Source organism: Coregonus lavaretus (genome assembly GCF_964263955.1).
Source record: "Coregonus lavaretus genome assembly, chromosome: 26".
NCBI lineage: Eukaryota > Metazoa > Chordata > Actinopteri > Salmoniformes > Salmonidae > Coregonus > Coregonus lavaretus.
In genome coordinates, this window is record NC_140013.1 from 44,370,913 (window position 1) to 44,391,572 (window position 20,660).

The 20,660-nt window shown below is 48.0% G+C and overlaps 1 protein-coding gene across 1 annotated transcript in view; it reads right to left on the reverse strand.

Moving 5' to 3' along the window:
* cntn5 (contactin 5) overlaps window positions 1-20,660 on the reverse strand; it is a gene marked incomplete at both ends in the record, with an annotated part of 260,961 nt that overhangs the window by 29,032 nt on the left and 211,269 nt on the right. The window contains one exon of the mRNA XM_084143274.1: window positions 14,273-14,343. Coding sequence (XP_083999400.1) covers window positions 14,273-14,343 — 71 coding nt within the window. The remainder of the gene's footprint in view (window positions 1-14,272; window positions 14,344-20,660) is intronic.

A 20,660-nucleotide genomic window follows, 5' to 3' on the forward strand; every position in this document is an offset into this window, starting at 1 on the left:
AGTGGGGTAGTGGAGGGTAAAAACAGCTTCCCTTAGTGGGGTAGTGGAGGGTAAACATAGCTTCCCTTAGTGGGGTAGTGGAGGGTAAACACAGCTTCCCTTATAGTGGGATAGTGGAGGGTAAACACACCTTCCCTTAGTGGGGTAGTGGAGGGTAAACACAGCTTCCCTTAGTGGGGTAGTGGAGGGTAAAAACAGCTTCCCTTAGTGGGGTAGTGGAGGGTAAACATAGCTTCCCTTAGTGGGGTAGTGGAGGGTAAACACAGCTTCCCTTAGTGGGGTAGTGGAGGGTAAACACAGCTTCCCTTAGTGGGGTAGTGGAGGGTAAACACACCTTCCCTTAGTGGGATAGTGGAGGGTAAATACACCTTCCCTTAGTGGGGTAGTGGAGGGTAAACACAGCTTCCCTTAGTGGGATAGTGGAGGGTAAACACACCTTCCCTTAGTGGGATAGTGAAGGGTAAACATGCCTTCCCTTAGTGGGGTAGTGGAGGGAAAACACAGCTTCCCTTAGTGGGGTAGTGGAGGGTAAACACACCTTCCCTTATTGGGGTAGTGGAGGGTAAACACGCCTTCCCTTAGTGGTGTAGTGGAGGGTAAACACAGCTTCCCTTAGTGGGGTAGTGGAGGGTAAACACACATTCCCTTAGTGGGGTAGTGGAGGGTAAACACACCTTCCCTTAGAGGGGTAGTGGAGGGTAAACACAGCTTCCCTTAGTGGGGTAGTGGAGGGTAAACACGCCTTCCCTTAGTGGGGTAGTGGAGGGTAAACACACCTTCCCTTAGTGGGATAGTGGAGGGTAAACACGCCTTCCCTTAGTGGGGTAGTGGAGGGTAAACACACCTTCCCTTAGTGGGATAGTGGAGGGTAAAAACAGTGGGGTAGTGGAGGGTAAACACACCTTCCCTTAGTGGGGTAGTGGAGGGTAAACACGCCTTCCCTTAGTGGGGTAGTGGAGGGTAAACACACCTTCCCTTAGTGGGGTAGTGGAGGGTAAACACAGCTTCCCTTAGTGGGGTAGTGGAGGTTAAACACAGCTTCCCTTAGTGGGGTAGTGGAGGGTAAACACACCTTCCCTTAGTGGGGTAGTGGAGGGTAAACACGCCTTCCCTTAGTGGGGTAGTGGAGGGTAAACACATTTTCCCTTAGTGAGGTAGTGGAGGGTAAACACACCTTCCCTTAGTGGGATAGTGGAGGGTAAACACGCCTTCCCTTAGTGGGGTAGTGGAGGGTAAACACAGCTTCCCTTAGTAAGGTAGTGGAGGGTAAACACACCTTCCCTTAGTGGGATAGTGGAGGGTAAACACACCTTCCCTTAGTGGGATAGTGGAGGGTAAACACGCCTTCCCTTAGTGGGGTAGTGGAGGGTAAACACAGCTTCCCTTAGTGGGGTAGTGGAGGGTAAACACAGTGGGGTAGTGGAGGGTAAACACACCTTCCCTTAGTGGGGTAGTGGAGGGTAAACACGCCTTCCCTTAGTGGGGTAGTGGAGGGTAAACACACCTTCCCTTAGTGGGGTAGTGGAGGGTAAACACAGCTTCCCTTAGTGGGGTAGTGGAGGTTAAACACAGCTTCCCTTAGTGGGGTAGTGGAGGGTAAACACACCTTCCCTTAGTGGGGTAGTGGAGGGTAAACACGCCTTCCCTTAGTGGGGTAGTGGAGGGTAAACACATTTTCCCTTAGTGGGGTAGTGGAGGGTAAACACACCTTCCCTTAGTGGGATAGTGGAGGGTAAACACACCTTCCCTTAGTGGGATAGTGGAGGGTAAACACACCTTCCCTTAGTGGGATAGTGGAGGGTAAACACACCTTCCCTTAGTGGGGTAGTGGAGGGTAAACACAGCTTCCCTTAGTGGGGTAGTGGAGGGTAAACACAGTGGGGTAGTGGAGGGTAAACACATCTTCCCTTAGTGGGGTAGTGGAGGGTAAATACACCTTCCCTTAGAGGGGTAGTGGAGGGTAAACACACCTTCCCTTATTGGGGTAGTGGAGGGTGAACACGCCTTCCCTTAGTGCGGTAGCGGAGGGTAAACACATCTTCCCTTAGAGGGGTAGTGGAGGGTAAACACAGCTTCCCTTAGTGGGGTAGTGGAGGGTAAACACACCTTCCCTTAGTGGGGTAGTGGAGGGTAAACACACCTTCCCTTAGAGGGGTAGTGGAGGGTAAACACAGCTTCCCTTAGTGGGGTAGTGGAGGGTAAACACAGCTTCCCTTAGTGGGGTAGTGGAGGGTAAACACACCTTCCCTTAGTGGGGTAGTGGAGGGTAAACACACCTTCCCTTACAGTGGGATAGTGGAGGGTAAACATAGCTTCCCTTAGTGGGGTAGTGGAGGGTAAACACAGCTTCCCTTAGTGGGGTAGTGGAGGGTAAACACACCTTCCCTTATTGGGGTAGTGGAGGGTAAACACAGCTTCCCTTAGTGGGGTAGTGGAGGGTAAACACAGCTTCCCTTAGTGGGGTAGTGGAGGGTAAACACACCTTCCCTTAGTGGGGTAATGGAGGGTAAACACACCTTCCCTTAGTGGGGTAGTGGAGGGTAAACACACCTTCCCTTAGTGGGGTAGTGGAGGGTAAACACACCTTCCCTTAGTGGGGTGGTGGAGGGTAAATACACCTTCCCTTAGTGGGGTAGTGGAGGGTAAACACAGCTTCCCTTAGTGGGGTAGTGGAGGGTAAACACAGCTTCCCTTAGTGGGGTAGTGGAGGGTAAACACACCTTCCCTTAGTGGGGTAATGGAGGGTAAACACACCTTCCCTTAGTGGGGTAGTGGAGGGTAAACACACCTTCCCTTACAGTGGGGTAGTGAAGGGTAAACACACCTTCCCTTAGTGGGGTAGTGGAGGGTAAACACAGTGGGGTAGTGGAGGGTAAACACACCTTCCCTTAGTGGGGTAGTGGAGGGTAAACACAGCTTCCCTAGTGGGGTAGTGGAGGGTAAACATAGCTTCCCTTAGTGGGGTAGTGGAGGGTAAACACAGTGGGGTAGTGGAGGGTAAACACACCTTCCATTAGTGGGGTAGTGGAGGGTAAACACAGCTTCCCTTACAGTGGGATAGTGGAGGGTAAACACAGCTTCCCTTAGTGGGGTAGTGGAGGGTAAACACACGTTCCCTTAGTGGGGTAGTGGAGGGTAAACACACCTTCCCTTACAGTGGGATAGTGGAGGGTAAACACACCTTCCCTTAGTGGGATAGTGGAGGGTAAACACAGCTTCCCTTAGTGGGGTAGTGGAGGGTAAACACAGCTTCCCTTACATTGGGATAGTGGAGGGTAAACACAGCTTCCCTTAGTGGGATAGTGAAGGGTAAACACACCTTCCCTTAGTGGGATAGTGGAGGGTAAACACAGCTTCCCTTAGTGGGATAGTGGAGGGTAAACACACCTTCCCTTAGTGGGGTAGTGGAGGGTAAACACAGCTTCCCTTACAGTGGGATAGTGGAGGGTAAACACACCTTCCCTTAGTGGGATAGTGGAGGGTAAACACAGCTTCCCTTACAGTGGGATAGTGGAGGGTAAACACACCTTCCCTTAGTTGGATAGTGGAGGGTAAACACAGTTTCCCTTACAGTGGGATAGTGGAGGGTAAACACACCTTCCCTTAGTGGGATAGTGGAAGGTAAACACGCCTTCCCTTAGTGGGGTAGTGGAGGGTAAACACACCTTCCCTTAGTGGGATAGTGGAGGGTAAACACGCCTTCCCTTAGTGGGGTAGTGGAGGGTAAACACAGCTTCCCTTAGTGGGATAGTGGAGGGTAAACACACCTTCCCTTAGTGGGATAGTGAAGGGTAAACATGCCTTCCCTTAGTGGGGTAGTGGAGGGTAAACACAGCTTCCCTTAGTGGGGTAGTGGAGGGTAAACACACCTTCCCTTATTGGGGTAGTGGAGGGTAAACACGCCTTCCCTTAGTGGTGTAGTGGAGGGTAAACACAGTTTCCCTTAGTGGGGTAGTGGAGGGTAAACACACATTCCCTTAGTGGGGTAGTGGAGGGTAAACACACCTTCCCTTAGAGGGGTAGTGGAGGGTAAACACACCTTCCCTTAGTGGGGTAGTGGAGGGTAAACACGCCTTCCCTTAGTGGGGTAGTGGAGGGTAAACACACCTTCCCTTAGTGGGATAGTGGAGGGTAAACACGCCTTCCCTTAGTGGGGTAGTGGAGGGTAAACACACCTTCCCTTAGTGGGATAGTGGAGGGTAAACACACCTTCCTTTACAGTGGGATAGTGGAGGGTAAACACACCTTCCCTTACAGTGGGATAGTGGAGGGTAAACATACCTTCCCTTAGTGGGGTAGTGGAGGGTAAACATACCTTCCCTTAGTGGGATAGTGGATGGTAAACACACCTTAGCTTAGTAGGGTAGTGGAGGGTAAACACAGCTTAAATTAGTGGGATAGTGGAGGGTAAACACACCTTCCCTTAGTGGGGTAGTGGAGGGTAAACAAACCTTCCCTTAGTGGGATAGTGGATGGTAAACACACCTTCCCTTAGTGGGGTAGTGGAGGTTAAACACAGCTTCCCTTAGTGGGGTAGTGGAGGGTAAACACAGCTTCCCTTAGTGGGGTAGTGGAGGGTAAACACGCCTTCCCTTAGTGGGGTAGTGGAGGGTAAACACACCTTCCCTTAGTGGGATAGTGGAGGGTAAACACACCTTCCCTTAGTGGGGTAGTGGAGGGTAAACACACCTTCCCTTAGTGGGGTAGTGGAGGGTAAACACAGCTTCCCTTAGTGGGGTAGTGGAGGGTAAAAACAGCTTCCCTTAGTGGGGTAGTGGAGGGTAAACATAGCTTCCCTTAGTGGGGTAGTGGAGGGTAAACACAGCTTCCCTTATAGTGGGATAGTGGAGGGTAAACACACCTTCCCTTAGTGGGGTAGTGGAGGGTAAACACAGCTTCCCTTAGTGGGGTAGTGGAGGGTAAAAACAGCTTCCCTTAGTGGGGTAGTGGAGGGTAAACATAGCTTCCCTTAGTGGGGTAGTGGAGGGTAAACACAGCTTCCCTTAGTGGGGTAGTGGAGGGTAAACACAGCTTCCCTTAGTGGGGTAGTGGAGGGTAAACACACCTTCCCTTAGTGGGATAGTGGAGGGTAAATACACCTTCCCTTAGTGGGGTAGTGGAGGGTAAACACAGCTTCCCTTAGTGGGATAGTGGAGGGTAAACACACCTTCCCTTAGTGGGATAGTGAAGGGTAAACATGCCTTCCCTTAGTGGGGTAGTGGAGGGAAAACACAGCTTCCCTTAGTGGGGTAGTGGAGGGTAAACACACCTTCCCTTATTGGGGTAGTGGAGGGTAAACACGCCTTCCCTTAGTGGTGTAGTGGAGGGTAAACACAGCTTCCCTTAGTGGGGTAGTGGAGGGTAAACACACATTCCCTTAGTGGGGTAGTGGAGGGTAAACACACCTTCCCTTAGAGGGGTAGTGGAGGGTAAACACAGCTTCCCTTAGTGGGGTAGTGGAGGGTAAACACGCCTTCCCTTAGTGGGGTAGTGGAGGGTAAACACACCTTCCCTTAGTGGGATAGTGGAGGGTAAACACGCCTTCCCTTAGTGGGGTAGTGGAGGGTAAACACACCTTCCCTTAGTGGGATAGTGGAGGGTAAAAACAGTGGGGTAGTGGAGGGTAAACACACCTTCCCTTAGTGGGGTAGTGGAGGGTAAACACGCCTTCCCTTAGTGGGGTAGTGGAGGGTAAACACACCTTCCCTTAGTGGGGTAGTGGAGGGTAAACACAGCTTCCCTTAGTGGGGTAGTGGAGGTTAAACACAGCTTCCCTTAGTGGGGTAGTGGAGGGTAAACACACCTTCCCTTAGTGGGGTAGTGGAGGGTAAACACGCCTTCCCTTAGTGGGGTAGTGGAGGGTAAACACATTTTCCCTTAGTGAGGTAGTGGAGGGTAAACACACCTTCCCTTAGTGGGATAGTGGAGGGTAAACACGCCTTCCCTTAGTGGGGTAGTGGAGGGTAAACACAGCTTCCCTTAGTAAGGTAGTGGAGGGTAAACACACCTTCCCTTAGTGGGATAGTGGAGGGTAAACACACCTTCCCTTAGTGGGATAGTGGAGGGTAAACACGCCTTCCCTTAGTGGGGTAGTGGAGGGTAAACACAGCTTCCCTTAGTGGGGTAGTGGAGGGTAAACACAGTGGGGTAGTGGAGGGTAAACACACCTTCCCTTAGTGGGGTAGTGGAGGGTAAACACGCCTTCCCTTAGTGGGGTAGTGGAGGGTAAACACACCTTCCCTTAGTGGGGTAGTGGAGGGTAAACACAGCTTCCCTTAGTGGGGTAGTGGAGGTTAAACACAGCTTCCCTTAGTGGGGTAGTGGAGGGTAAACACACCTTCCCTTAGTGGGGTAGTGGAGGGTAAACACGCCTTCCCTTAGTGGGATAGTGGAGGGTAAACACACCTTCCCTTAGTGGGGTAGTGGAGGGTAAACACACCTTCCCTTAGTGGGGTAGTGGAGGGTAAACACAGCTTCCCTTAGTGGGGTAGTGGAGGGTAAAAACAGCTTCCCTTAGTGGGGTAGTGGAGGGTAAACATAGCTTCCCTTAGTGGGGTAGTGGAGGGTAAACACAGCTTCCCTTATAGTGGGATAGTGGAGGGTAAACACACCTTCCCTTAGTGGGGTAGTGGAGGGTAAACACAGCTTCCCTTAGTGGGGTAGTGGAGGGTAAAAACAGCTTCCCTTAGTGGGGTAGTGGAGGGTAAACATAGCTTCCCTTAGTGGGGTAGTGGAGGGTAAACACAGCTTCCCTTATAGTGGGATAGTGGAGGGTAAACACACCTTCCCTTAGTGGGGTAGTGGAGGGTAAACACAGCTTCCCTTAGTGGGGTAGTGGAGGGTAAAAACAGCTTCCCTTAGTGGGGTAGTGGAGGGTAAACATAGCTTCCCTTAGTGGGGTAGTGGAGGGTAAACACAGCTTCCCTTAGTGGGGTAGTGGAGGGTAAACACAGCTTCCCTTAGTGGGGTAGTGGAGGGTAAACACACCTTCCCTTAGTGGGATAGTGGAGGGTAAATACACCTTCCCTTAGTGGGGTAGTGGAGGGTAAACACAGCTTCCCTTAGTGGGATAGTGGAGGGTAAACACACCTTCCCTTAGTGGGATAGTGAAGGGTAAACATGCCTTCCCTTAGTGGGGTAGTGGAGGGAAAACACAGCTTCCCTTAGTGGGGTAGTGGAGGGTAAACACACCTTCCCTTATTGGGGTAGTGGAGGGTAAACACGCCTTCCCTTAGTGGTGTAGTGGAGGGTAAACACAGCTTCCCTTAGTGGGGTAGTGGAGGGTAAACACACATTCCCTTAGTGGGGTAGTGGAGGGTAAACACACCTTCCCTTAGAGGGGTAGTGGAGGGTAAACACAGCTTCCCTTAGTGGGGTAGTGGAGGGTAAACACGCCTTCCCTTAGTGGGGTAGTGGAGGGTAAACACACCTTCCCTTAGTGGGATAGTGGAGGGTAAACACGCCTTCCCTTAGTGGGGTAGTGGAGGGTAAACACACCTTCCCTTAGTGGGATAGTGGAGGGTAAAAACAGTGGGGTAGTGGAGGGTAAACACACCTTCCCTTAGTGGGGTAGTGGAGGGTAAACACGCCTTCCCTTAGTGGGGTAGTGGAGGGTAAACACACCTTCCCTTAGTGGGGTAGTGGAGGGTAAACACAGCTTCCCTTAGTGGGGTAGTGGAGGTTAAACACAGCTTCCCTTAGTGGGGTAGTGGAGGGTAAACACACCTTCCCTTAGTGGGGTAGTGGAGGGTAAACACGCCTTCCCTTAGTGGGGTAGTGGAGGGTAAACACATTTTCCCTTAGTGAGGTAGTGGAGGGTAAACACACCTTCCCTTAGTGGGATAGTGGAGGGTAAACACGCCTTCCCTTAGTGGGGTAGTGGAGGGTAAACACAGCTTCCCTTAGTAAGGTAGTGGAGGGTAAACACACCTTCCCTTAGTGGGATAGTGGAGGGTAAACACACCTTCCCTTAGTGGGATAGTGGAGGGTAAACACGCCTTCCCTTAGTGGGGTAGTGGAGGGTAAACACAGCTTCCCTTAGTGGGGTAGTGGAGGGTAAACACAGTGGGGTAGTGGAGGGTAAACACACCTTCCCTTAGTGGGGTAGTGGAGGGTAAACACGCCTTCCCTTAGTGGGGTAGTGGAGGGTAAACACACCTTCCCTTAGTGGGGTAGTGGAGGGTAAACACAGCTTCCCTTAGTGGGGTAGTGGAGGTTAAACACAGCTTCCCTTAGTGGGGTAGTGGAGGGTAAACACACCTTCCCTTAGTGGGGTAGTGGAGGGTAAACACGCCTTCCCTTAGTGGGGTAGTGGAGGGTAAACACATTTTCCCTTAGTGGGGTAGTGGAGGGTAAACACACCTTCCCTTAGTTGGATAGTGGAGGGTAAACACACCTTCCCTTAGTGGGATAGTGGAGGGTAAACACACCTTCCCTTAGTGGGATAGTGGAGGGTAAACACACCTTCCCTTAGTGGGGTAGTGGAGGGTAAACACAGCTTCCCTTAGTGGGGTAGTGGAGGGTAAACACAGTGGGGTAGTGGAGGGTAAACACATCTTCCCTTAGTGGGGTAGTGGAGGGTAAATACACCTTCCCTTAGAGGGGTAGTGGAGGGTAAACACACCTTCCCTTATTGGGGTAGTGGAGGGTAAACACGCCTTCCCTTAGTGCGGTAGCGGAGGGTAAACACATCTTCCCTTAGAGGGGTAGTGGAGGGTAAACACAGCTTCCCTTAGTGGGGTAGTGGAGGGTAAACACACCTTCCCTTAGTGGGGTAGTGGAGGGTAAACACACCTTCCCTTAGTGGGGTAGTGGAGGGTAAACACACCTTCCCTTACAGTGGGATAGTGGAGGGTAAACATAGCTTCCCTTAGTGGGGTAGTGGAGGGTAAACACAGCTTCCCTTAGTGGGGTAGTGGAGGGTAAACACACCTTCCCTTATTGGGGTAGTGGAGGGTAAACACAGCTTCCCTTAGTGGGGTAGTGGAGGGTAAACACAGCTTCCCTTAGTGGGGTAGTGGAGGGTAAACACACCTTCCCTTAGTGGGGTAATGGAGGGTAAACACACCTTCCCTTAGTGGGGTAGTGGAGGGTAAACACACCTTCCCTTAGTGGGGTAGTGGAGGGTAAACACACCTTCCCTTAGTGGGGTGGTGGAGGGTAAATACACCTTCCCTTAGTGGGGTAGTGGAGGGTAAACACAGCTTCCCTTAGTGGGGTAGTGGAGGGTAAACACAGCTTCCCTTAGTGGGGTAGTGGAGGGTAAACACACCTTCCCTTAGTGGGGTAATGGAGGGTAAACACACCTTCCCTTAGTGGGATAGTGGAGGGTAAACACACCTTCCCTTACAGTGGGGTAGTGAAGGGTAAACACACCTTCCCTTAGTGGGGTAGTGGAGGGTAAACACAGCTTCCCTTAGTGGGGTAGTGGAGGGTAAACATAGCTTCCCTTAGTGGGGTAGTGGAGGGTAAACACAGTGGGGTAGTGGAGGGTAAACACACCTTCCATTAGTGGGGTAGTGGAGGGTAAACACAGCTTCCCTTACAGTGGGATAGTGGAGGGTAAACACAGCTTCCCTTAGTGGGGTAGTGGAGGGTAAACACACGTTCCCTTAGTGGGGTAGTGGAGGGTAAACACACCTTCCCTTACAGTGGGATAGTGGAGGGTAAACACACCTTCCCTTAGTGGGATAGTGGAGGGTAAACACAGCTTCCCTTAGTGGGGTAGTGGAGGGTAAACACAGCTTCCCTTACATTGGGATAGTGGAGGGTAAACACAGCTTCCCTTAGTGGGATAGTGAAGGGTAAACACACCTTCCCTTAGTGGGATAGTGGAGGGTAAACACAGCTTCCCTTAGTGGGATAGTGGAGGGTAAACACACCTTCCCTTAGTGGGGTAGTGGAGGGTAAACACAGCTTCCCTTACAGTGGGATAGTGGAGGGTAAACACACCTTCCCTTAGTGGGATAGTGGAGGGTAAACACAGCTTCCCTTACAGTGGGATAGTGGAGGGTAAACACACCTTCCCTTAGTTGGATAGTGGAGGGTAAACACAGTTTCCCTTACAGTGGGATAGTGGAGGGTAAACACACCTTCCCTTAGTGGGATAGTGGAGGGTAAACACGCCTTCCCTTAGTGGGGTAGTGGAGGGTAAACACACCTTCCCTTAGTGGGATAGTGGAGGGTAAACACGCCTTCCCTTAGTGGGGTAGTGGAGGGTAAACACGCCTTCCCTTAGTGGGGTAGTGGAGGGTAAACACACCTTCCCTTAGTGGGGTAGTGGAGGGTAAACACACCTTCCCTTACAGTGGGATAGTGGAGGGTAAACATAGCTTCCCTTAGTGGGGTAGTGGAGGGTAAACACAGCTTCCCTTAGTGGGTTAGTGGAGGGTAAACACACCTTCCCTTATTGGGGTAGTGGAGGGTAAACACAGCTTCCCTTAGTGGGGTAGTGGAGGGTAAACACAGCTTCCCTTAGTGGGGTAGTGGAGGGTAAACACACCTTCCCTTAGTGGGGTAATGGAGGGTAAACACACCTTCCCTTAGTGGGGTAGTGGAGGGTAAACACACCTTCCCTTAGTGGGGTAGTGGAGGGTAAACACACCTTCCCTTAGTGGGGTGGTGGAGGGTAAATACACCTTCCCTTAGTGGGGTAGTGGAGGGTAAACACAGCTTCCCTTAGTGGGGTAGTGGAGGGTAAACACAGCTTCCCTTAGTGGGGTAGTGGAGGGTAAACACACCTTCCCTTAGTGGGGTAATGGAGGGTAAACACACCTTCCCTTAGTGGGGTAGTGGAGGGTAAACACACCTTCCCTTAAAGTGGGGTAGTGAAGGGTAAACACACCTTCCCTTAGTGGGGTAGTGGAGGGTAAACACAGTGGGGTAGTGGAGGGTAAACACACCTTCCCTTAGTGGGGTAGTGGAGGGTAAACACAGCTTCCCTTAGTGGGGTAGTGGAGGGTAAACATAGCTTCCCTTAGTGGGGTAGTGGAGGGTAAACACAGTGGGGTAGTGGAGGGTAAACACACCTTCCATTAGTTGGGTAGTGGAGGGTAAACACAGCTTCCCTTACAGTGGGATAGTGGAGGGTAAACACAGCTTCCCTTAGTGGGGTAGTGGAGGGTAAACACACGTTCCCTTAGTGGGGTAGTGGAGGGTAAACACACCTTCCCTTACAGTGGGATAGTGGAGGGTAAACACACCTTCCCTTAGTGGGATGGTGGAGGGTAAACACAGCTTCCCTTAGTGGGGTAGTGGAGGGTAAACACAGCTTCCCTTACATTGGGATAGTGGAGGGTAAACACAGCTTCCCTTAGTGGGATAGTGAAGGGTAAACACACCTTCCCTTAGTGGGATAGTGGAGGGTAAACACAGCTTCCCTTAGTGGGATAGTGGAGGGTAAACACACCTTCCCTTAGTGGGGTAGTGGAGGGTAAACACAGCTTCCCTTACAGTGGGATAGTGGAGGGTAAACACACCTTCCCTTAGTGGGATAGTGGAGGGTAAACACAGCTTCCCTTACAGTGGGATAGTGGAGGGTAAACACACCTTCCCTTAGTTGGATAGTGGAGGGTAAACACAGTTTCCCTTACAGTGGGATAGTGGAGGGTAAACACACCTTCCCTTAGTGGGATAGTGGAGGGTAAACACGCCTTCCCTTAGTGGGGTAGTGGAGGGTAAACACACCTTCCCTTAGTGGGATAGTGGAGGGTAAACACGCCTTCCCTTAGTGGGGTAGTGGAGGGTAAACACGCCTTCCCTTAGTGGGGTAGTGGAGGGTAAACACAGCTTCCCTTAGTGGGATAGTGAAGGGTAAACACACCTTCCCTTAGTGGGATAGTGAAGGGTAAACACGCCTTCCCTTAGTGGGATAGTGGAGGGTAAACACACCTTCCCTTAGTGGGGTAGTGGAGGGTAAACACACCTTCCCTTAGTGGGGTAGTGGAGGGTAAACACACGTAAATGCCTTTTAAACACCTTTCTTACATTACTATTATCATATTACTCAAGCGTTTACCCACCTATCCTATCCAGGAAAAATGCTTTGGAAACATAGGTAGCGTTACTTTATTAATGAACGGGGAAGGGTGATCAGCGTTTACCTACCTATTTATACCACTACATCACTGCTCCCTTGAAATTACCCTCCTATCTATGGCTCCTATGACGCAATACCATTATCAGTTTATCTATACCCAGAAACAATCACCCAGTAGGGCTTTATAACTGATATCAGCCTCCACCATGAACTCACCAGCTCAAAACGTTTTTAATTGACAAGGCAGATCATTTCCATATATATATATATATATTTTCATAACCTCTTTGGTAATAGGATTAAATGAATGTCTGCAAATGAAACACTAAACTAAATTAAATCAAAATGTCACAAAGTCCCAGCTGAATCCCTGTAGCTTCCAAGCCGTAATGAAATAAATTACTTGTAAATGTCACGCAATTTGATGACAAGCATGAACACCTTGCATAGACACATTTGGTGTATTTCTGCAGCTATACTGTAAGGTTTCATGTTGGTAAGTCCTTAAGGGTTTTAAATATTGTGTGAATATTTTGTAAACGTTGACTGTTCTCGCTTGAGTCTTGTTTTTCCCAACCTCAAGCCTACCACCGTCTTTCTCACGTTGAGAGTATGGCCATGCAACATCCTGGTTTCCCTTATAGATACAAGTAGATCACTTTAAACAACTTTCCATTCTCAGTGATTTAATAATTGATCACTCATCATCATTGATGATCATCCATTTGGTTGGCATCACAAGTCCTATTGGCCCTGGTCTACAGCAGTGCACTATATTGGGAATAGGGTGCCATTTGGGACTCAGGCCTGGTTCCACATCCAGCTTAATGCTTCTGATCTGCAGCTAGTCTGATCAATGGAGATGAATATTGAAGCAGGCGGAGCAGGACTGTCTGAGAGCTGCTTCTGGCAGACAGAGCGTGGTAGAGGTGCATGGTGAGTGAGTGTGTGTGTGTGTGTGTGTGTGTGTGTGTGTGTGTGTGTGTGTGTGTGTGTGTGTGTGTGTGTGTGTGTGTGTGTGTGTGTGTGTGTGTGTGTGTGTGTGTGTGTGTGTGTGTGTGTGTGTGTGAGTGAGTGAGTGAGTGAGTGAGTGAGTGAGTGAGTGAGTGAGTGAGTGAGTGAGTGAGTGAGTGAGTGAGTGAGTGAGTGAGTGTGTGTGTGAGTGAGTGTGTGTGTGTGTGTGTGTGTGTGTGTGTGTGTGTGTGTGTGTGTGTGAGTGTGTGTTTGTGAGTGTACATGTGCATGACAGTCTTGCCTCTGTCTCTTCAATCATCTGTGGAGGGTTGACAGAGTACAGGGCCTGGGTGGCAACTAGGGCAGCCATGGTAGTGGGCTCAGTCAGGTTATTAAGCAGGATGAACGTGTGTGTGTCACTAGTAGGTTAATAAGGAGGATGAATGGCTAAAAGGTGGGAGCAGCTTCATACAGCCGTGTCATTAGCAGTGGTAGTGAGAGATGGCTGCTCCCTGTGTGTGTGTGGCGGCTACTCCCTCTCCGGTAGACTATTGAGTAGACCAATAGAGATGCTCTCTCAGTCACCCAGACAGAGCCAGCTGGCCGGCTACCACCCACTGAGGGAGAGACAACCAGCAGTCTGGCCTGTTGACCCCCACGCCAATCCCACTCTCTATGTCTAACAAGTAGTATAGAGGTGCGGCTTGGAGTATTGTTTCTTCATCCTAAGTAATGTATTCTCAGTGAATTTGGTATTGTTTAGTTTTTTTCCCTGTTCAGAGAAATTAGTCATTGAAGTTAGGTTTATGTCCCATCCTACATCCTGATATTACCATGTTCTGACCACTATAATTAATTAAATATAACCATTGGGTATAATCAATTAGCTTAATCTCAGAGATCTAATTATATTTCAACAAAATAATGTTGCAGGAATGCTAATCTTATCTGTTTCTAACTACATAAATGATTTCAGAACAATCTGATATGGTGGGTGTCATGGCTTGCTGAAATGAGCGGCAGGTAGCTTAGTGGTTAAGAGCGTTGTGCCAGTAACCGAAAGGTCGCTGGTTCTAATCCCTGAGCCGACTAGGTGAAAAATCTGTCGATGTGCCCTTGAGCAAGGCACTTAACCCTAATTGCTCCTGTAAGTCGCTCTGCTAAATGACAAAAAAAAAAAAAAAAAAAATGACACGTGTTAACAGTATTGTTGTGGAGTGGGGTTAAAGTTGGATCAGGGTGGTTTAGGACTATGAGTAGAGGTTTAAAACAGGTCTTTACCTCCCAGGAGATGACCAGTTCATGTCTACGGCCGTTCCCTCCACTGACGTTAGCTGGGGCCACAGAGGGGACTGCAGGACAGAAGAATCACACGTCACATATTCTCTCCTGCGAAACCACAGCTGCTATTTACAAACTCAGTTCAACTCATCTCAACCCATGATGAGACTGAAACCCGCTTTTAATGTTAAAAAACTAATCTGAAGTTGTTGTTTGTTTTACAGGGAAATCCCATTGAGACCAAGGCCTTTTTAACAAGGGAGCCCCCTGCACACAATCATACACATTCATAATATTTACAATTCCAACACAATAAAAACATACAATATTTACTAGTAATTTAAGAAAAGTAACTTACAAAAAGATTATCATGAAAAACTAAAAGGTAATCAGCCAGCCATCTGAACTGTCCTCTAGCGACACAAAAACAGCAAACTTTAGAGAGTTCCGGAGATCAATTTTCAAGTTTTAATTTCACGTGCACAAGTAGAGGGAAGTGCCTTTGCAATGTGCAGGGATACTGGAGTGATGGAGGTAGATATGTATAGGGGTAAGGGGACTATATACAGGGTCAGTTCCAGTACCCTATTAACAATGTGCAGGGATACTGGAGTGATGGAGGTGGATATGTATAGGGGTAAGGGGACTATATACAGGGTCAGTTCCAGTACCCTATTAACAATGTGCAGGGATACTGGAGTGATGGAGGTAGATATGTATAGGGGTAAGGGGACTATATACAGGGTCAGTTCAATACCATATTTACAATGTGCAGGGATACTGGAGTGATGGAGGTAGATATGTATAGGGGTAAGGGAACTATATACAGGGTCAGTTCCAGTACCATATTAACAATGTGCAGGGATACTGGAGTGATGGAGGTAGATATGTATAGGGGTCAGGTGACTATATACAGGGTCAGTTCAATACCATATTAACAATGTGCAGGGATACTGGAGTGATGGAGGTAGATATGTATAGGGGTAAGGGGACTATATACAGGGTCAGTTCAATACCATATTAACAATGTGCAGGGATACTGGAGTGATGGAGGTAGATATGTATAGGGGTAAGGGGACTATATACAGGGTCAGTTCCAGTACCATATTAACAATGTGCAGGGATACTGGAGTGATGGAGGTAGATATGTATAGGGGTAAGGGGACTATATACAGGGTCAGTTCCAATACCATATTAACAATGTGCAGGGATACTGGAGTGATGGAGGTAGATATGTATAGGGGTAAGGGGACTATATACAGGGTCAGTTCCAATACCATATTAACAATGTGCAGGGATACTGGAGTGATGGAGGTAGATATGTATAGGGGTAAGGGGACTATATACAGGGTCAGTTCCAATACCATATTAACAATGTGCAGGGATACTGGAGTGATGGAGGTAGATATGTATAGGGGTAAGGGGACTATATACAGGGTCGGTTCAATACCATATTTACAATGTGCAGGGATACTGGAGTGATGGCGGTAGATATGTATAGGGGTCAGGTGACTATATACAGGGGCAGTTCCAATACCATATTAACAATGTGCAGGGATACTGGAGTGATGGAGGTAGATATGTATAGGGGTAAGGGGACTATATACAGGGTCAGTTCCAGTACCATATTTACAATGTGCAGGGATACTGGAGTGATGGAGGTAGATATGTATAGGGGTAAGGTGACTATATACAGGGTCAGTTACAGTACCATATTAACAATGTGCAGGGATACTGGAGTGATGGAGGTGGATATGTATAGGGGTAAGGGGACTATATACAGGGTCAGTTCCAATACCATATTTACAATGTGCAGGGATACTGGAGGGATGGAGGTAGATATGTATAGGGGTCAGGTGACTACAGTGAGGGAAAAAAGTATTTGATCCCAGGCTGATTTTGTACGGTTGCCCACTGACAAAGAAATTATCAGTCTATAATTTTAATGGTAGGTTTATTTGAACAGTGAGAGACAGAATAACAACACAAAAATACACAAAAACGCATGTCAAAAATGTTATAAATTGATTAGCATTTTAATTAGGAAATAAGTATTTGACCCCCTCTCAATCAGAAAGATTTCTGGCTCCCAGGTGTCTTTTATACAGGTAACGAGCTGAGATTAGGAGCACACTCTTAAAGGGAGTGCTCCTAATCTCAGTTTGTTACCTGTATAAAAGACACCTGTCCACAGAAGCATCAATCAATCAGATTCCAAACTCTCCACCATGGACAAGACCAAAGAGCTCTCCAAGGATGTCAGGGACAGGATTGTAGACCTACACAAGGCTGGAATGGGCTACAAGACCATTGCCAAGCAGCTTGGTGAGAAGGTGACAACAGTTGGTGCGATTATTTGCAAATGGAAGAAACACAAAAGAGGTGTCAATCTCCCTCGGCCTGGGGCTCCATGCAAGATCTCACCTCGTGGAGTTGCAATGATCATGAGAATGGTGAGGAATCAGCCCAGAACTACACGGGAGGATCTTGTCAATGATCTCAAGGCAGCTGGGACCATAGTCACCAAGAAAACAATTGGTAATACACTACGCCATGAAGGACTGAAATCCTGCAGCGCCCGCAAGGTCCCCCTGCTCAAGAAAGCACATATACATGCCCGTCTGAAGTTTGCCAATGAACATCTGAATGATTCAGAGGAGAACTGGGTGAAAGTGTTGTGGTCAGATGAGACCAAAATGGAGCTCTTTGGCATCAACTCAACTCGTCGTGTTTGGAGGAGGAGGAATGCTGCCTGTGACCCCAAGAACAACTTCCCCACCGTCAAACATGGAGGTGGAAACATTATGCTTTGGGGGTGTTTTTCTGCTAAGGACAACTTCCCCGCATCAAAGGGACGATGGACGGGGCCATGTACCGTCAAATCTTGGGTGAGAACCTCCTTCCCTCAGCCAGGGCATTGAACATGGGTTGTGGATGGGTATTCCAGCATGACAATGACCCAAAACACACGGCCAAGGCAACAAAGGAGTAGCTCAAGAAGAAGCACATTAAGGTCCTGGAGTGGCCTAGCCAGTCTCCAGACCTTAATCCCATAGAAAATCTGTGGAGGGAGCTGAAGGTTTGAGTTGCCAAACGTCAGGCTCGAAAACTTAATGACTTGGAGAAGATCTGCAAAGAGGAGTGGGACAAAATCCCTGCTGAGATGTGTGCAAACCTGGTGGCCAACTACAAGAAACGTCTGACCTCTGTGATTGCCAACAAGGGTTTTCCCACCAAGTACTAAGTCATGTTTTGCAGAGGTGTCAAATACTTATTTCCCTCATTAAAATGCAAATCAATTTATAAAATTTTTGATATGTGTTTTTCGGGATTTCTTTGTTGTTATTATGTCTCTCACTGTTCAAATAAACCTACCATAAAAATTATAGACTGATCATTTCTTTGTCAGTGGGCAAACGTACAAAATCAGCAGGGGATCAAATACTTTTTTTCCTCACTGTATATACAGGGTCAGTTCCAGTACCATATTAACAATGTGCAGGGATACTGGAGTGATGGAGGTAGATATGTATAGGGGTAAGGGGACTATATACAGGGTCAGTTCCTGTACCATATTAACAATGTGCAGGGATACTGGAGTGATGGAGGTAGATATGTATAGGGGTCAGGTGACTATATACAGGGGCAGTTCCAGTACCATATTAACAATGTGCAGGGATACTGGAGTGATGGAGGTAGATATGTATAGGGGTAAGGTGACTATATACAGGGTCAGTTCCAATACCATATTAACAATGTGCAGGGATACTGGAGTGATGGAGGTAGATATGTATAGGGGTAAGGGGACTATATACAGGGTCAGTTCCAGTACCATATTAACAATGTGCAGGGGATACTGGAGTGATGGAGGTAGATATGTATAGGGGTAAGGGGACTAGGCATCAGGATATATGATAAACAGAGTAGCAGCAGCATATATGAGGATTGTATGTGAGTGTGTGTGTGTAGAGTCAGTATAAATGTGTGTGTGTGTTATGTGTGTGTTGCGGTGTCAGAGTGTGTGAGTGTGTAGGGCCCTGTTAGTGTGTAGGGGGGCCCTGTTAGTGTGTAGGGCCCTGTTAGTGTGTAGGGCCCTGTTAGTGTGTAGGGCCCTGTTAGTGTGTAGGGGGGCCCTGTTAGTGTGTAGGGGGGCCCTGTTAGTGTGTAGGGCCCTGTTAGTGTGTAGGGCCCTGTTAGTGTGTAGGGCCCTGTTAGTGTGTAGGGGGGCCCTGTTAGTGTGTAGGGCCCTGTTAGTGTGTAGGGCCCTGTTAGTGTGCATTAGAGAGAAAAATAAAAATGTTCTCTCCTTCTGGTAGCTAGGTAGCAGTCTTATGGCTTGAGGATTAAAGCTGTTCGGGAGCCTGTTGTAGTCAATTAACAGCATTCTCACGTAGGTATTCCTCTTATCTAGGTGGGAAAGGGCAGTGTGGAGCGCAATTGAGATCGTCTATGGATTTGTTGGGGTGGTATGCAAATTGGAGTGGGTCTAGGATGATGGAGTTGATGTGTGCCGTAACCAGCCTTTTCAAAGCACTTCATGACGACAGATCATTCCACAAGGTGAAACTAAACTGAAGGCAGAAGGGATCTCCAGAGTTGTGATCTGGTCTGGTGTCTGTGTGACACGTAATGCGCTATGATAAACAGTGTCCAGTGGCTTCAATACAGTGGCAGATGCCTTAGTCTAAAGCTGGAATGAATGTAGACTTTTTAGTGAAAGGCATGACCTACGTCTTAACTAACACATCAGGTACACCTCCAATTGACTCAAATTATGTCAATTAGCCTATCAGAGGCTTCTAAAGCCATGGCATCATTTTCTGGAATTTTCCAAGCTGTTTAAAGGCATAGTCAACTTAGTGTATGTAAACTTCTGACCCACTGGAATTGTGATACAGTGAATTATAAGTGAAATAATCTGTCTGTAAACAATTGTTGGAAAAATTACTTGTGTCATGCACAAAGTAGATGTCCTAACCGACTTGCCAGGACTATAGTTTGTTAGCAAGGAATTTGTGGAGCGGTTGAAAAAGGAGTTTTAATGACTCCAACCTAAGTGTGTGTAAACTTCCGACTTCAACTGTATGTATGTATGTATGTATGTATGTATGTATGTATGTATGTATGGCACTCGAAAGCAGAGTGCAACGTTCCTAGCGCTGTACCACGACAGCAGAGGCTATCTAAGTACAGTTTAGGTAGGGTTAGCATTCCAAGGCTATACACCTACTCATTCAATGGTTTTTCTTTATTTTTCCTATTTTTTACATTGTAGGGTAATAGTGAAGACATCAAAACTATGAAATAACACATATGGAATCATGTAGTAACCAAAAAAGTGTTAAACAAATCAAAATATATTTTATATTTGAGATTCTTCAAAGTAGGCTCCCGTTGCCTTGTGACAGCATTGCACACTCTTCCATCACTAAGCGACCAGACTCTTCCATCACTAAGCGACCAGACTCTTCCATCACTAAGCGACCAGACTCTTCCATACCTAAGCGACCAGACTCTTCCATCACTAAGCGACCAGACTCATCCATCACTAAGCAACCAGACTCTTCCATCACTAAGCGACCAGACTCTTCCATCACTAAGCGACCAGACCCTTCCATCACTAAGCGACCAGACTCTTCCATCACTAAGCGACCAGACCCTTCCATCACTAAGCGACCAGACTCTTCCATCACTAAGCGACCAGACCCTTCCATCACTAAGCGACCAGACTCTTCCATCACTAAGCGACCAGACCCTTCCATCACTAAGCGACCAGACCCTTCCATCACTAAGGTACCAGACTCTTCTGATGCGGAACTTTTCTTTTGAAAAGTTATCAATTATGGACCTGCTACTTTAGCTGTAAAGGGTTGGGGTAAATAGCTGTGTTCTAGGTCTGTAAAGGGTTGTGGTAAATATAACTTAATTGCCCTGCCCTAGCTGTCATACATATGTAATAGGACCATTATTCTGCATTGTGAATTGATTTGGGAATTCTATGATTTTTTCTTATCGTTGTAACGAAAAAACTATTTAAAAAAGAGCAGTTTAAACATTACGAAAATGTTCCCATTTGTCACATTCCTAGTTGGGAACATAGGAGAGTCATGAGAGATAGTAATATAAATAGCTGAAATGGGGAGGTTGGAGACAGGTGTATAAAATCGAGCACACAGCCATGCAATCTCCATAGACAACAATTGGCAGTAGTATGGCCCGTACTGAAGAGCTCAGTGACTTTCAACGTGCCACCTTTCCAACAAGTCAGTTTGTTAAATTTCTGCCCTGCTAGAGCTCCCTCGGTCAACTGTAAGTGCTGTTATTGTGAAGTGGAAACGTCTTGGAGCAACAACGGCTCTGCTGTCCTCGGTTGCAACACTCACTATCG